Here is an 18,878-nt window from a genome sequence, read left to right on the forward strand (position 1 = left end):
AAAACCAAATGTGCTTCAATTTTGCATCATGAGTCCACATAGACACCTGCTGTCTGATTTTTCTAATAGATCTACATTTTTCTCTGTTCACAGCTTAACTGACACATTTTAAAGATGAGACTAACGGACTGATCAGTGTCTTAATCCTGGAGATGAATATAGGCAAAGCTCAATGAAGAAGAACATTAATTGTTTTAGTGCATATAATTTTGATTACAGTAGTCCCCGTTCATATGCAAGGGATACATTCCAAGACTCCCAGTGGATGCCTGAACTGCAAACAGTACAAAGTCCTATATAGACACTATGTTTTGTCTTCTATATACATACTCATGATAAGGTTGAATTTATAAATTAGGCACAGTAAGAGATTAACAAGAGTAACAATAAAATTGAACGATTATAACAATATACTAGGACAGAAATTATGTGAATATGGTCTCTCTCTCAAAATATCTTATTGTACTGTACTTACCCTTCTTCTTCTTGTGATGATATGACAAGATAAAATGCCTACCTGATGAGATGAAGATCGGCAAATGACCTAAGCATTGTGATATAGCATTAGGCTACTAGTGACCTTCTGGCAGTACATCAGCTTCCAGACCCCCGTTGACTGCAGGTAACTGAAACCATGGGAAACGAAACTATGGATAAGGGTGGGCTGTTGTACTTAAATTGTAAGTTTAAATTGAAGGAATACTGGAAGGAGGGAAGGAAAAAATTCCAACTACTTTCAACTTCTGCCATTTTGAACTGTATCCGGCTACTTCATGTCAGTTCCTACCTAAGAAACACTTGGCAGATTTTTACAATCCCAATGAACAATGTACACACAACACTTAGGATAAATTTATTTAGAATTGTTTATTAACATTATTGTGACTATTTAAAATACAAGTATCTCCTACTTTTCAAAGTTTTGCATTAATGAAGCCACTTCACTTTTACAAAAGACCTATATTAGTACCCATTTTCCCTAACCTGTAAGAAACATGAAGAGGATTTTTGCGTCTATGAAAAAAGGTGAAAAGCAAAAATACACTCAGCGTTTGTTTCACAGTGAGCAGTTATAGAGGCTGTGCACACCTCAAGCAGCAAGAGCTGCAGGGCCAGGCCCCTTCCCACGGAACCACACTCAGCATCTCAGTGTCAAGCTGCCATAGTTTTGAACTGTGTCTCTGAGCATCTGTGCTTTATTCTGAGTTATTTTGTTCATCCATTAGCAAGATATGTCTTACGGTATCAGAAAAACCTATGAGAGATGTTTCGGACGGTTGGGGGGGGTGGTCTGGGAATGCTTTAATGTTTTCCATATAAATTAATGGTAATTGCTTCTTCAATTTGTACCATTTTGGCTGATGAAGATTTCATAGAAAGGCTCTACTTTCAGGTGGCAGGGGAAACCCGAAACAGAGAATTACAGGTTTCTGAAATTACAGGTTTGCGAAAGACCTGAGGTTTTGTTTTTTTGTTTTTTTTTTTTTTTTTGTAAAAGTGAACATTTCTTTCAGTTAGTAAAAATAGGTACTAATGGAGGTCTTTCATAATACGTAAAAGCAAAGCATAATGCAAGCTTTCAAAAAACAAAGGATGTCTGACTGCATACTCTTCAAATTGCCAAAACAAACTGACCAAACATACTAGACATATGTATTGATCTGTTGTATAAACAAATTCTGATAAATTCTACTCATTTTCACTTCCATGATGTCTTTTTCTGTAATGTAGTTGCTTAGGTTATGTGGTTTTCAAAGGTAAATATAGCCTTATGCAGACAACTAATGTAACACATGTTTATGACAACAAATATTGATATAAGCACAATTTTAGCATGCAGCAAAGAAAATGTTGTCAAAAAATGCAAATGAAATCTTCATTCTTTTTACGTTTCCTCCCTTCCTTTTCTCATACTCTTTGACTCAGATGCTACAAGTGAATATAACATGACTGTATTTGATATCACTTGTTTTCAAACCCATTAATAAAGGAAAGTAATTGCAGCACACTTTAATTTTAATAGAAAATAACATATGGAAAGCAAGCAAAAGTAGATAAGCATATTCACCTTTCATTATAAAAATGGTTCATATAATCATTATATAAGATAATTATATTTCCACAGACAGTCATAATATACTGTGGTTGTGGACTACTGATTAAAACAAGAGAATTGAGTACAAACTTATTTCCAAGGGCCGGAGGCAAGTTGTTTTATGCTTCTGACTCCCCAGAAAGCAATGCAGATGGAATAAAAAATCTGAAGAAATAAAACACAAACAGGAAAAAGAATTAAAAGTGAATCAATACTTTTGTTCAACTGAGTTAAAATATCTTTGAAAGGGAAAATGAACATCAGCATTTTAGACACTATAAATTAATCAAATTGAATCTAGCAGTTGTTCACTGATAGAATTTAGCCAACCCAACTTAAAACACATTACGTCGGAGAAAAGAGTGGGAGTAAAACGCTTTGTTTTTTTGGCTTTTATTTTATTTTTATTTATTTATCTATTTATTTCACTTATTTATTTATTTTACATCCAAGTTAGTTAGTGTTTGCCTTTTACTTTTTATACTCTCAAATCTGGGTCATTTCTAGGGATGGGACTATGAAACTTAGATACTGAATGAAACAGAACTTTCTTCTGGCCTCTGGGCATTCTGCATGTGGAATGTACTGTATGAAATGATCTCATTGTTTATATAGTTTAAGAAGCATTTGGAAAAGAAGAAATAAAAACATTATAAAAAATCATTCCTCTCTGGGGCAATGTGATCTAACATGTTATGAACTTTACCCAACACGAATTAAATGTTAAACATCACTACTGATTTACCTTCTCACTCTGGTGATCTTACAGTTATGAAAAACTGTACTACAAAATTCTCTTTAAGATTCATGCCATAACTAACTCATAATAAGCAGCCATCAGAGTTCATTGAGTTTACTTCTCTGCTTTCAAGTAATATCACACATTCCCAACAAATCACCCCAAATTAGCCAAAAATAACTTGATTTCTGATGATCCTAGCAATAAGGATTATATAGTCATTCAGTAAGAACTCATGGCTGCAGAATTTTTTATTATGTGTAATCTAAATGCCATAATGCCATAACACACATATCTTCTCTTCTCTTGATGTAAAATCCAAGCACTAGTCATGGTCTTTACGCCATCAGAGTTCTCCTAAGCTAACTTTTCCCTTTACTCTTACCTATACACTAACATTAAGCTACAAGGTTGCTTTATGATCTCCATTTTAGGTGTTATTCGTATGATGATAAAAAAAAAAAAAGAGTAAAACCCAAACAAATGGGTTTATGCAAGAGTCTCTCCATATGTTTTTTTTTTTTTTTTAATTGTGCAAAGCTCCTCTCCAAACTACTAAAATATGACCAGTTCTTCTCCCCAGGAAGAACCACTATTCCTGAAAGATCCACAAAAATATACAAAGGAGCAAATTTAAGTAATAACATGCAGGCATGGGAAACATTCTGGGGTGATGGACTGGGGAGAAGCCAAGGCCATTAACTGAGGCCAGCCATCAATTCAAAGAATATAGCTTGAATTGTGGTTATTATGCTGTGAAAGCCTGAATATGAAAACAACAACAACAACAACAACAACAACAACACCAACAACAACAACAACACCTTCCTAAACCATGGTATTAGATTCACGGCTAGGTTGTTCTGTTTCATATAGAAACTTTCATATGTTCTTTCTAGAGAACCATGATCCTTCACGTTAGTCACTCTGCACTTTTCTTCCAATACATGCATTCCTTTCAGCCTATAATATGCACAATATAAAAAAATATATATCAAAAATGAAATCTACAGTTATGTTGAAGCAGAAGTCAAGAATAATATTAACATTATGGAGTTGCTTCAGAAATCAAATACAATATATTTAAAGGTTGGTTTTGTTTCTTTTGACTCTAATTCAAGAAAAATGACCTCATGGGATCTCTTGTGATGGTGCCAAGCAAAATAATATCAAGGTGAAGAGTATTTATGAAAGCCCTTTGTGCAATGAATTGAATTAGTCTATGAAGATGGGTAATGTTGACAGACGGCTAGCTGTAAAGAGAACTTTCAAATGGGACAGAAATGAAAAATGCATAATATCAGTATAAACAGTTTAATTCAGATCCATAACATTTATGAACCCGAAATATATTTGGCAATAGAAGTTTTTACTGGTTTTTCAGGGTGCCTGGGTAACTTAGTTGATTGAGCTTCCGACTCTTGATCTCCACTCATGTCATGATCTCAGGGTTGTGAGATCAAGCCCAGCATCAGGCTCCGTGCTGGGTGAAGAGCCTGTTTAAATTTTTCTCTCTCCCTCTGCCTCTCTCACTCTCCCTCTCTCTGTCTCTGTCTCAAAAAAAGAAGTTTTTATTGGTTTTCAATTTAGTTTTTCGGGTCACAAGGATTCCAAGGGTGAAGGCTAGGGAGAAGGAAACCTCTAAACTATATGTAAAATTTTGCTGGTAAGTCATGATTCTCTTCTTCCCTACTCCCTACCCACTAGACTATCTATACTTCCATCTGGGATCCTAGAAATAGTAACAACTTCTGACCTAATGAGAGAATGAAAAAAAAGTTCAATTCAGTTCATGCCTTTGTTGTTAACCCATAACTTCCCAACTAAATCTTTCTTCTTTTGAAACTATAAATCAAGTCCTATTTCCTTAATGACCCATCCTTAACTAAAACATGAGGATTTTATCTTTTCCAATTATCTAAAATGCTTTCAGCCCCTTAAGAAAAATGAGATATTTAACAATTTATAGTTTTATTTTGTTTCTTTGGCAGGTTTTGGCCCCATTTATTATCTCTTCAAAACATGGGGTGGAGAACTGATGATGCATAGAAATCCAACTCAGATTCAATATTAATGTGCAGTGAGACCCTTGATTAAACTAGCCATTGTCCTAGGTGCCTTATTAGATTATGATGTTTAAATCTCATCACAAACTTTGCCAGATTGGTACCCAATTTGCTCATGAGGCAATGGGAACCTAGAATTTATGTGGTTTACCAAGAAATCACAAAACTACTAAATATCAGAGCTGGGATATGGGTGTTTGTTTATATAGCATCTCTCAGAAAATCTAACTACACATCCTAGGATGTCAGTTCAGTGAATACGTACATAAGTAGTGAATTCCTTCCTCTTTTTTTGTAGTGATCTGTACTTGCCTAATGATTTTTGAGTCAGTAACTGCTAGGTTTCTGACACTTTTCACAATCAATGTTTTAAACATAAATTGGAGTTTTTATATATAATGAAAACCAGATTGACACAGAATCATAAAAATTAATACAATGAATATGCCCTTCTCAAAATATGCATGACCTTGAAATAGTCACTCAATTGCATTAGAGAGTAAGTAGGAAAAAATAGATTTTCTCTTGTATTTTTTAATGTGTATGCATATGTATCCTAAATATATATTTAGTATATAATTTTAGGCTGGAAAATTATTTAACATGGACTCCATAAACCAGTTGATGATTGGAGTCATGCCATTTTAATTTTCTCTTGTCCAAACTTTCTCTTGATTTTTCTATCAAGCTGTCCATTTTGGTTCTCCATAATTGATTAGATTAAATGTGTCCTTTGAAATGACTGTTGATTAACATTTTTCTCAATCAAGTATTTATTCAAGGAAGACAGGAGAATTACTACTTAGGCTAGTATAAGATTAAATGGCAACCAAAGCCAGTTTTTTGCAACATACTTCTCTAATCACAGATCTGATGTTTCTGGATATGTACAAACTCAATGAACACTTATTTTATCCAAGTCCCAAGATTTTAACAGCTGGATTCAAAATATGAAACAGAGGAAGTTCACTCCTGGTGTCAAGCCCTCCTTGAGCTAACACATCATTAGTGGCCCTTGTCTTCAGGCTATTTCCTTGACTTCCCAGGGCCCTAGACTCTGATGCCTGAACTTTGGCCTGTACAGATGCTCTCCACGTTTCCTTCACTCTTTCCAAAAAAGTGCATCAATTGACAGGTGGCTAATCTGAACCACTAACCCATACTAAAACACCAGTGGGAACCGATGAGTTATTCTACTGCCCCTCCCCATTATGTCTGTGTTTTAAGAGGCCTTATTAAAAATGGCTCTACTTATGAGAAAATCAGGCATCTAACCTTAAAGGAGACAGAATAGTATCAGAAGAGGTACTTGTGTGCATGTGACATCTCCTCAAACTGCTATCCCTCAAATTACACAGCTAGTGGATTGTTCTTACACCTATGTACGTATCTGTCTCAGTTGGTTTGAATCCGCCTACCAAATGTATTAATAAATGACCTGAGAAGCAAATAAAATATCATCTTAGGTAGTGGACTATTTCCATTAGAACTAGCCAGCAACACCCCACACTTCTCAAAACATTTAACTCTCAGATAAATTGCAAAAAAAAAAAAAAAAAAAAAAGAAAGTTTTAAAGTACTTGAAAAATTACCCACAAGAGAAACAAAATCTCTGAGATAGCTGAAATTTACTTGGATTCTCAAACTTGTATCTATTGGTACAAATACTTAAATAGAATATGCTGAGAGATAACATCTCATTTAATTTTATGCTTATCCACAGTGGCAATGTAATTACATATACAGAATCACTAGAGAATTGCACGAGCAAGTTAGAAAATCTAAGTCATTTTATAAATGATGGGTAAAGCTGCCTGATAAATTCTACCTTGACAAGGAAGAAACTTGAAATAGCATTTTTGTGATGAGAGATTACAAACTCACTTTTCGTAATTAAAAAAATATATTACTCTTTATTTCACTGTGTACATTTTTGTGTACAACTTTTGTCTTGATTTCCTAAAATTCCCTTGGAATGGATATACCTATGTTTTATGTCTAAAAAATTATATCCTGCCTCTAAATGGAAGAATATATTTTTACCTAAAAATTATTTCTCTGACATTGATGAGGTTCATAAAATAACAATTCACTGACTATTCACAACTATAACAATGAAAATAGCAACAATTTGTTTTAAGAGCAACACATTAAATATGCAGAAGTTTTTACTAAATTATTTGGATAAAATAAAACTAATTCTTTGTTAAATATACTTTTTGACATAATATTTTGGGTTTTTAGAGAGGACCATTGTTTGCTCTACAGATAAACAGATAAGAACTTAAACAGAGTTCCAACCTGAATTGCTTAAAAGTATCTCTATTTCCTATTAATGCAAGAGACAAATAAATACAAACAAATCTAGACCAGAATTTGGAGCCAAATAGACTGAAAGTCCTGCTGAAATGAAAACATCAGAAAGATAATAGGTAATGATACATTTTTTTTCTCTGAATTTTCAAGGATACAGCTTGACAAATGCCAACTCCAAAGAAATTGGGAATTCCTGATTTAACTTCCAGTACATTCTATATATATGACTAAAATACTAGGAGTCATGCACAGACAAACAAAGGCTTAAGAGAAATAATTTCCAACTATTTGCAACTATTACTTGGAAGTCTTGTGTTCTCTCTCTGACCCTATTCAAAGCATATAAAATTACCACTATCTTTAATATGTGGTTTTATCATATTTACTACTATCAAGATTTAAATCAAACATTATTGTTTTGCATTAGTTTTTAAATATGTATTAAAATTCTTAACTGAGGGAAAAACAATATAAAAAGAAAGTTTATATTAATGCACATGATAACAATGCCTTATTTAAAAAGAATATATATTTCCTTCAATCATTACATATATTCTGATATAAATTTTCAAACATAATACATTAAACATACCATGATCATGTTTTTATAAAAGAAAATAAACTCAAACATTAGAACAAAAATTTTAAATAATTAAGCTGAATTCTAAAACCTTAAAAATCAGGCATTTTACTATTCAGTGGGGGCAAAGGACCCTAATTTTAGTGACAAAAAAGTACTAAGTTAATTTAGATAACAAATACAGAATCTTCATTTGTAACCATTTCTTCAGCTCCCCAGAGATGATTATCTCCTGTTGGGTATCACAATTTATTCACTATTCTAAGAGTCCACATAGCTCAAGAAAGTGTATATCCTTTTCAACAATACCCCTATGAAATATCTACTGTTCATGTATACCACATTTGAGCTATCATGATAACATGTGAAACCACAAATATCAGTAAGAACATTAGAGATCTCTTGGAGTTCTCCAAGACCTACCTACAATTCAGAGAATATACTTGAAGACAGTTGTCATGAATTAGCTACTGTGTATGCAAAACCATCTGGTCAAATTGTATAAACTGTAATTAGCATAAAGTGAAAATAGATGCTACATTTCTCAAAAACATCTGTGGATTTTTCATCTTTGAATTCTAAATTATGAATTCAGTGTCTTTATAGATACAAGACTTTAAAATTTTCCAATATTACCAACTCTTGTTCTGAGGGTATTACCATCCAGTAATAGGGATTTTAAAATTGCCCTTGATTACTTATTACATTCTTGCTCTCCCTCATACACAATGATACATCTTCAATTTATGTTCATTTCCTAGAAAACTTATAAATATTTTAATATACATAGTCTAGATTTACATCCTTCATTCTCAATTTTTTTCCAGGTTAGTTTTTTTCCAGGTTAGTACTCCACCCCCAGCTTGAGGTTTGTCAAAATGACAGGTAAAAGGAAATGCCAAGCTTACCACAACTAAAGCATGGAGAAAAATTAAAGAGACAACCAAAGTTGATTATATGATTTATATTCATAAAATGGTCAAAACATGTGTCTTGTCAAAACTGAAACCTGACTTTATATTTTTCTAATCATCAAAATTCTTAATGCAGAAGGGTAAAACTTTTTTTTATAACTTTTTAGTTTGAAATGCTGGATAAAAAGCAATATGGAGATACAGAGAGCAAGTTACAATAAGATCAAATTAATAAAGAACCAAACATCAATTGTGAGAATGAATGTTAGGTTAAACGTTGACCACTCTTTCGGAAAAATATCTTAGCAAAGGCATACATTATAAAAAGCATCTGTTTACACTCATAATCTTCTTCTTGTACTTACAATGGAGCCTCACATTCTTTACCTTTTTAGGTGTGAGAATGAAAAAAAATATCAGAGCAGTGAAAAATTCTAAGGATAGTCTATTTTAGTTTTTATGAAGTTGGGAATAAAACAAGAGTAGGAAAAATAAGTCACTCGATGAACATTACCTAATCTGACCTGAGACATTCTTATATATTAAAACTAGTAATGGATCGGAAACCAATTTGTCAATAAATTTCATATATATAAAAAAAAATAAAAAAAAAATAAAACTAGTAATGGACAACGCATTAAAAATAACCTGATGCTGGGGCACCTGGGTGGCTCAGTTGGTTAAGGGTTTGACTCTTAATTTTGGCTCAGGTCATGATCTCACAGTTCATGGGTTAAATCCCTGTGTCAGTCTCTGTGCTGATGGTGTGGAACCTGCTTGGGATTCTTTCTCTCTCTCTCTCTCTCTCTCTCTCTCCCTCAGCCCCTCACCTGCTTGCTCTTTCTCTCGGCAAAAATAAATAAACTTTTAAAAAGTTTAAAAAATAGCCTGATTCCCTGCCCAAAAAATATTACTGTACTTTTTTTTTTTAAAAAGAAGATAGTTCAGGGAATTTAAAAATTCTTTCTTATTTTAACTTCATATTTCTGCAAATAAGTTCTGGTTACAACTAAAACAACATTTCATTGAATTTTCCTGAGTATGCCTAACATCGGCACAAAATTATTTGGCTCATATATAGCATGTTTGAAACTGAAGATTTTTAAAAAATATTTAAAAAATATTTACTTATTTTTGAGAGAGAGAGAGAGAGAGAGAGACAGAGTGTGAACGGGGGAGGGGCAGAGAGAGAGAAGGAGACAGAATCCGAAGCAGGCTCCAGACTCTGAGCTGTCAGCACACAGCTGGATGCAGAGCTTGATCTCACAAACCTTGAGATCATGACCTGAGCCGGAGTCAGTCACTTAACCAACTGAGCCACCCAGGCACCCCAAAACTGAGGATATTTTAGTAAAATGTTGCTGGATTAATCATGGTCCTTAAGTATCCTAACAGAACTCTTTGTAATGGGGAAAAACATGACACTTAATCTAAAATTCAAAGTACTACACATTTCTAATTCCCTTTTATTTCTGACTCCTGAAATTTACGGCATTTACATTCTAAAATCAAAACTCTGTTTTAACAAACATTATCAAGACAACCATTCAAGTCTAGCTTACCAAAATGTAATTTTCATGGTGAATGAGAGGTGGTTTGTTTGCCAAATAATAACCAATATTCACCTTGCTATTTACCTACCTAGTTTACCTACCTATTTACCTTGCCAAATAATCTCATCACAGCAGCAGATTGATTTTCAGTGTAGTGTACATAACAAAGGCCAGCTCCTGGCATCTCCCAGACATCAATCAGAGCCTACGTTTTCTCCCATGGAGGCAAATTTTAATACTTGGTGTACAAAAATTTATATATGAAAGACCATATGCTCGCAAATGCAGAATACCATTCAACACTGCTAGTCCAGGACTTCCAGTGTGCTGTTCAAAGAAATTCTTTGTACTTGCCCACTATCTAGGAAACAAAGGAAGTCTCTTAACAAATGAGTTTATTTTTAGGAAAAAAAATGCCATGTTTACAGAAATAACAGTGATGTCTGGTTTTTAAAACACAACAGTATATCTTGGAAGGATGTGTTTTGAAAAGATCTCTTTGTATTGTTTTTGCTTGTGTCAAAGGGATGATTAGAGCCCCAGTAAATGGGAACCTCCCAGAGTAGGCTAAATAGAAGGCCAACATCCCACATATGGCTTGCAGCTTGGGGGATTTCTCTCAAAGTTCTGCCAGAGATGGGACTGCCCAAATGGTTTCTCGCGTAAGTCCTAAGTCATAAACTGCATCCTACTAGGCCAGCCATGCCAGAACTGGACCCAAGGGTATACAGAGTCTTGGCTGATGGCAAACAATGATTGCTTCCTAAGGAAGCCACAGCTGCCTTCCTGAGAGACACCCCAGATGCCTGAATTTTCCCTTACTTTCCATTTCTGACTACCTGTTCTGGCAAAAGTTCCAACAAAGAGGGAGGCAGGCAGCAGGCACCCAGCTGTTTTCAATATGCCTTGGCAATGTAGGTACTGATTACATAAACACTACAAACATTCAAAGAGCATATTTTCTAGCTTTTAAGCTATAAAAAAGGTGTGAGCCTGTACCAACACCTTATATCTCCTCTTCTCCAAATAATGATAATGCTGACCAGGGTGAAAACTATAATAATGACCACAATGATGATGATGATGATGATGATGATGATAATTAGGGCTTTAATTATGAAAGCCAAGATTATTAAAGGAGACACGATATCTTGAACTGCTGGGAAAGAGCTCAAATTATACAAGAATTGGAAAGATGTGAAATTTCCACATTTCATGGGCAAGAATATATTTTTTTTTTCCCTTAGGAAACAATGAGGTCAAAATATGTAATTGATTCACTTGATGTCTTAGTTTTCCCACAAGTCAGGAAAAAAACAATCAGCTGTTACATCATCCATTTGCATTATAGCACATTTTTCTTTTCATTCACATATATTTAAAATATTATTTTAAACTCTTAATATACAAGTTGAACTTTGAGCAACACAGTTTGGAACTGCACTCAGCCACTTGAGTGCAGTTTTTCTTTTCCATAAACACAGTGCAGCACCGTAAATGTATTTTTCTTACTTATGATTTGCTTAATCATACTTTCTTTTCCATAGCTTCCTTTATTGTAAAAATACAGCATATAATAATATTACATACAACATATGTCTTGATCAACTGTTTATGTGATCAGTAAGGCTTCTGGTCAACTGTAGGCTATTAGTGATTAAGTTTGGGGCAGTCAAAAGTTATATGAAGATTTTCAACTGCATGGGTGGTTGGTGCTTCTAACCTCCACATTATTCAATGGTCAGTTTTATGTAAAACATACAAGAAATTACATTAATAAAATATTGCTAAAGGTCTTCTGTTTATATTTAAGATCAAGTTCAGAAACCTAGTCAAACTGAAAGAACTCTGGAAAAAGAATGAGAGGATCAGATTGTCCCAAGTCAACACAAATTCTTTTGCCTCCAGAGGTTACTCAGAATTTCAGTTTCTGCCTCTATAAAATACGGATAATAGCTTCATAATTTTCACAACTTTATCATAAATATTCACTATTTTTTTAAATATAAAGTTCCATGAAGATATAGGATAGACAATTAAAGTGTGCTATTTTTCTTGCTAAAAAGATTCAGTAAACTAAAGGTGACAACAGAGAGTGACAGATAAGGAGATATAAATGATAGGTAGAGTTTGAAACATGACAGTTTTCAATAATGCCAGCTTTTTCAGATGGATGGTCCTAAGTTAAAAAGATGCTTTTAAAACTGTGAATATATAATTATTGTTGGGAAAATATAATTATCTTACAAAGTAGAGTAAGAATTTAGTGGGTAAGTACAATTATAGATTGGTCATTGTTTGAAGTATTTCTATTCTGTTGTGAAACATGGAGTTCAATGTTCTTGATGAGTTTTTATGATGCCAGCCTTCAAATACATCTTTCAGTGTCTTAAAATACTTTTAATTTTAATTCCTTTTTATGACAAAAAATATATACTAAATAATAGTTTCCAATGATCCTCATTCCCACTTCTGTCACCAAAATACTGTTTTGATCCTTCATATTTAATTAAATTTCCTACTCATATCTACTTTTTTTAATATTTGTATTTGGTAGAGAGAACAAGCATGTACACGTGCACAAGTGGGGGAGTGGCAGAGAGACATGGAGACAGAATCCAAACCAGGCTCCAGGCTCTGAGCTGTCAGCACAGAGCCTGACGCGGATCTTGAACCCACAAGCTATGACATCATGACCTGAGCCAAAGTTGGACACTCAACCGACTGGGCCACCCAGGTGCCCAATTTCCTACTCATATATAAAATTATGTTAAAAATAATTGTTTTATATAATTGTTTAATAATACACAGATATTATTCCAGGGGGGTGCTGAGCAATATAATGGAAATAGTCTTCCATGAAAATTCTACAATAGACATAATTTTTTAGTAGTAGTATTTCTTGAAATATTCTTTGACAAATAAATATATATATATATATATATATATATATATATATATATATTAAGCAAAGCTGAGTCAAGACAATTCTAAGTGGAACTAAGCTGATGGCATGATAAGTTTTTTTGACTAAGACTGACAATATAATGTAAAGGAAGGGGCCAAATTTAAAGGACATAATGGAGGAAGAATAGTAAAATGCCAGCAAGGAATTACTGTTCTATACCTTTGCTTTATTGTAAAGCATCCTGCTAGACAATCAAAACAATTGAAAAGCCTTCAAAATTTTCAGTATAGATTCAATTTAGTAAAATCTAGTATCTTAAAGTCGCAACCACTAAAATAATAGTCTTTAAAAATAAATACCCATATTATTCTATTTATTATTTATTTAGTGCTAGGTATGGCACCCATAAGAAAAAATAGCATGGGACCTACTTCAAAGGCAAACACAAGCACAAAAAATTGCATTGAGCCAGTCCCCATTAGGTTGTACTCATTATACACATATATACCACACTCTTGTTTCTCGTCAGGCAGTCCACTGCTGACAGAACTCACTGGTAAGCAATATAGCCCCTGAATCCACACTTAGATCTACACAGTGTTTCGTGAAGTATCTATTAAGGACTGGTATTTTTGTATGTATCTTATTTTTAAATCTTCAGGTAAAATTATCTTCACAATGTCATAGTTAAATATAAAAAATGTTTGGGGCGCCTGGGTGGTTCAGTCAGTTAAGCGTTGGACTTCCCCTCAGGTCATGATCTCGTAGTCCGTGAGTTCAAGCCCCACGTCGGTCTCTGTGCTGACAGCTCAGAGCCTGAAGCTTGCTTCAGATTCTGTTTCCCTCTCTTTCTGATCCTCCCTGGCTCACACTCTGTCTCTCTCACTGTCAAAAATGAATAAATGTTAAAAAAATTTTTAAATAAAATAAATGTTTTACTAAAATGAGGTCAATCACAGAGATATGTTAAATTTCCCACTGACTTAGCTTATTTGTAAAATGATTATTTGCCATAGCTACCTTGTAGGATTCTTATATGAATAAGAGATAAATCATCTTCATTCAGCAGATAGAGTGTTTCCTCAAGTACTCATAACTCAGTGTTTTGAAGTTGTATGTTTGAATACAAAAGAAGTGGCTTTCAATGATAATTCCATCTTGAGGAAGTTATTTAGTGCTGCTATATCTCAGTACCTTTACCTGAAAAATATGGATTATCTTACAAGGTAGCTGAAATAATTAAATGAAAGAATGGACATAAAAACTTGGGGTTTCATATACGCAAGTGCTCAACAAATATCATTAGTTTAAGTTGATGCTATTTTGTTATTATTGCTACTACTGATATTAGGTCAATTTCTACAGCAATGTTTTCTAAAATTTATTATGAAAATATTACAGTTCTTCCCCCCATTTCATTTAGCCTTTAAATTTTTAAATTATTATTTGTGTATTATAAGCTTCATAAAAAAGACATTTCTTTTAAAAGAAGGATGAGATAAAACAACTGTAAATAGAAATTCTAATTTTTACTTCTTTCATCCCATTGTATCCTCATCTATCACTTTTGAAAATCACCATCACGGAATAAAGAAGCATTCAAAATTCCACATCAGTGTCCTGGAAAAAACACTGAGAAACTTGAAACCTGATTTCTTGTCCCTTTTGTCATGAAATGATCAAATACTTCATATTCTCTGGATGTTAGCTTCGTTTTCTGTCCAAGTAGAGTGGAAATAGAAAATTAATAAGGTCTATTCTGTTCTATTATCTGAAAAAAATAACAGAATTGGCCAACACAATATTGTAATGCGAGAGAGGTCTGAGGATAGCTCCCAAAATAATTAAGTTTTTAATAAAAAGTATACATCAGAAATACTTCTTCATCTTGCCCTAATTACTAGCACCATAAGGTAATTGAAATAACAGAGGGGATGACAAGCGAAAAGCCTTAAAAGTATCAGTTTTCTAGAGAACAAATTAATGGTTCCAGAGGGAAGGGGCAAAATGGGTGAAGGGAGTGGGAGAAACAGGCATCCGGTAATTGAATGAGTAAGTCATGAGGATAAAAGGCACAGAATAGGGAATACAGTGAACGATATTGTAACAGTGTTGCATGGTAACAGATGGTAGGTACACTTGTGGTGAGCATGGCATAGAGATGTTGAATATCTACGTTGTGTACCTGAAACTAATGTAACATTGTGTGCTGACTCTACTCAAATAATAAAATAAAATAAAATAAAATAGCCACTCCCCCCACCAAATTATTTTCCACACATGTGAAATATATGTAAATACTGGCAAAGGATGGCAGAGATGGATCCCAAAACATCCATTTCTCGAAATCAAAATCCCTTATCTTCACCTTGGACATAATCTGTTCTCCCAGCACTCTGGCACATAAAAGTTTTAATGTTAATACACATTAGGTTCATCTTTGAAAAATAACTTAGTGGACATCACCAAAGGGTAAATTGGCAAATCATGATTATTGGTAAATCATGATGGGTTTTAAGAGCAAAAGAAATTTCAGAGGTAAAATACTTGGCCTGTTTTCATTTATAGTTCAAGAAATACAACTATACCTCAGTAAGTCTGGGGTTGGGGGAAGAAATACAGTTTGGCCACTAATATATTCTCTAGATCAAGTTATAAAACAAAAACTTCAAAGTTGTTAGTTTTTATCTAGTCCATAAGTAATTGTTGATTATTTCTCTCTTCATTGAGAGAGAATGAGGATAGAGGGAAGATCCTTAAAAACAATTATTATATGATAAAAAGTAAGGGTGAAGCTTGTAACCAATATCAAATATTGGATAAGGGGAAAATTATACTTTATTACAGTATGAGTTTTCAGAAAATATCCTTGTATCTACAATATGTTTATAATTATGTCAAAAGATATATTTTATGGATTCTGGAGAAATATGTTACTAATTCTCATAAATAAGGGCAAATAGAACCTCCCTGGTTAGCTTCTGAAGTTAGCACATGCCTCAAAAGTTGTCCAGAGTTAAAATTACTCTAGGAAATCCCTTAAATAACCCCTATAGTATAATACACATGGTTTTGTGTATACAAACCCTTAATGGTAATTCTTTCACACACTCACGTTTGAGAACTATTTTGCCAGACTGAAGAAATTAACAAAGGAAAGTCTCTAGGTAGATGTCTGATAATTTAAACCAATCTTGCCCTTTGATTAAATGGCAAAACTTAGTGAAGAAAGAAAGAAAGAAAGAGAGAAAGAAAGAAAGAAAGAAAGAAAGAAAGAAAGAAAGAAAAAAGAATAGAAGAAAAGAAAAGAAGGAAGAAAGGTAAAGAAAGAAAGGAAGAAAGGGAGGGAGAGAGAGAGATGATGATGAGGTCTAAATTGTTTCTGGTTATTTGTAAGTTTACCTTCTTTAATTGAAAAAAATTTTTTTAATGTTTACTTATTTTTGAGAGTGAGAGAGAGAGAGAGAGAGAGAGAGAGAGAGAGAGAGAGGGAGAGTGCACGGGTGCACGCACACAAGTGGGGAGGGGCAGAGAGCAAGGAAGACACAGAATACTAAGCAGGCTCCAGGCTCTGAGCTGTCAGCACAGAGCCTGACGCAGGGTGGGGGGGAGGGAGGGGGTTCAAAGTCACTGACTATGATATCATAACCTGAGCCAAAGTCCTATGCTTATGAGGAAGTCACCCAGGGGCCCCTTACCTCCTTTAATTTTTAATGTTGAGCCTTTATCACTCTAGTACATGTTAAATGGATGTGTTTGCTTTTGTGAGGATCAAATAAGACAGCAGAGTATATCTTGGAGTTGGCAGTAAATTCCAAATTCTAAAATCAGCTTGAATGTACATATGACATCACTTCACTTTACGTTAATACACAGGAGAATATTTAGTTTGGTTTCTCTGACATAAAAATTTGCTTTAAAATGTTTTAACTATCCTCAACTTTTTGTGTCCTTTGCTATTTCTAACTATATCTTTGACAGCAATGGTCCTATAAAACCTCCAAAGGCCCCAGTTTTACTTCAAACTTTCAAATGAATAAATCCAGTAAAAATTCTGTCACAACAAATGAGATGTACCAAGTACTAAATTTTTCTGTTATAATTAAACTGTATTTTGATTTCAACACTACTTTTTCTCTTGACCTAATTCTGACCCTCTGTAATGAACTAGTTCACCAGAGTTTTTAGTACTGGGATTCCTTTTGTTATGAAGTAGAAGTTTTACAGAGAAACTACAAAATCCTAGGATGTGATGACTGTTGTGACCTTGAAAATTTCACCAGGATGAATCTGAATATTGGCTAAATTGCTTTGTAATTGACTAAGTTTCTCTATGCTCTTATCAGAAGAAAGCACACATATTTAGAAGTGTTATTTTTCTTTGTTTTGCTTCTTTTTTTTTCCTTTTTTCTCTTGCTTTACTTTTTTTTTCTTTGCTGTGGTGAAGTGAGTTACAAGCTCCCACAAGACCTGAAGACTCAACACAGCTTGGGTTGTGGACCGGATTTCTCCCACATGAGTTTGGTGGCCGGGTCAGTCAGGATGATATTAGTATATTTAATTTTCAAAACACACACAGTGGAACAGATGTGTTTTATAGGGACTGAAAAATGAAGTTCAGAAGTGAGGGGGTCTGGGTAATGTTCTGGTACAATATGGTTAGAGATCACTGTATGAAACTAATTCCTGCTGATAATCATAACTTGTCTCTGTGAAAACTAGTTTACAATATTTGTGTATAGCACTGTGGAGAATATCAAAGCTACCAAGATTTGAAACAGTGCAGCAGGAGCTCCAGAACTTTATGTAAATTAACCCTACAACATGGAACACATTAACTTGAGGGTTGCAGGAATTTGGACCTCAGAATGCCTAGGATGTGGGTTTAATTGAAATGCAGTATTATGACAATCAGTTTTTCTCTGGAGACAGAATTTTTTAAGGTGCATGCAAATGTATAATTGAGCATTGACATATTACATCATAGTGATATGTTTTAAACAACCCATATCTGCTTCACAATATTTATTTCACTGAAATACCACTGGATATTTAAAGATTCCTCCTTTAGAGTCCAGCCATCTGAATAAATGAACAGTACACTGAGGTGAGCCAGTCAACTCTCAGATGGGGCCAGGCCTCAAAGGCTCACACATACACAAAGCACTTCTTCTGGAAAAAATGTTTCTGAGTTTTCAACATAAATCAGGGTCAACACATAATACGATCATACTCTAGTATATTTAAAAGCTGGAAAACAGTCTAACTAGGACGGTGATGCTTCCAACAAGCCCTCAGGCCAAATAGCAATCAGAAAGAGAATTTATGGCTTTGTGATCAAACCCCAACTCTGTTCAAGTCCATGAAGGGCTTGCCTGCTCTCCTGAGGAAATTTTAAATGGGAGTTAGAAAACTATACTTTCTCTGTGATGACTTACAGGGTTTCTTTTTTCTTTTTCTTTTTTCTTTCCCTTTCCCTTTCCTTTTTAACTGTAGCCACGAATGAACATACTTGTGAGTAATTCTAAATTTCAGAAGCCTTGACATTAACACCATAACAATTATACATTTATGGTGAAAGAATAAGCCAAATCTTTGGAATGAAATTCTATATGCATCACTTATAAATAGTAGCAATAATAAGATTAAACAATAATAATAAATTTTCTTAATGGTAAAAAAAAAGTTACAATATAAAAAAATGATC

General features: G+C 33.9%; 1 protein-coding gene across 1 annotated transcript in view; it reads right to left on the minus strand.

The window, feature by feature from the left end:
• Positions 1-848: 848 nt before the first annotated feature.
• The window catches only part of AGMO (alkylglycerol monooxygenase), a 384,581-nt gene continuing 366,551 nt past the window's right edge, over positions 849-18,878 (minus strand). Inside the window, exon 14 of the mRNA XM_030308043.1 lies at positions 849-2,260. Within this exon, the coding sequence (XP_030163903.1) occupies positions 2,186-2,260 (75 nt within the window). The 3' untranslated portion in view covers positions 849-2,185. The remainder of the gene's footprint in view (positions 2,261-18,878) is intronic.

This window comes from Lynx canadensis, chromosome A2, assembly GCF_007474595.2.
Source record: "Lynx canadensis isolate LIC74 chromosome A2, mLynCan4.pri.v2, whole genome shotgun sequence".
Lineage (NCBI taxonomy): Eukaryota > Metazoa > Chordata > Mammalia > Carnivora > Felidae > Lynx > Lynx canadensis.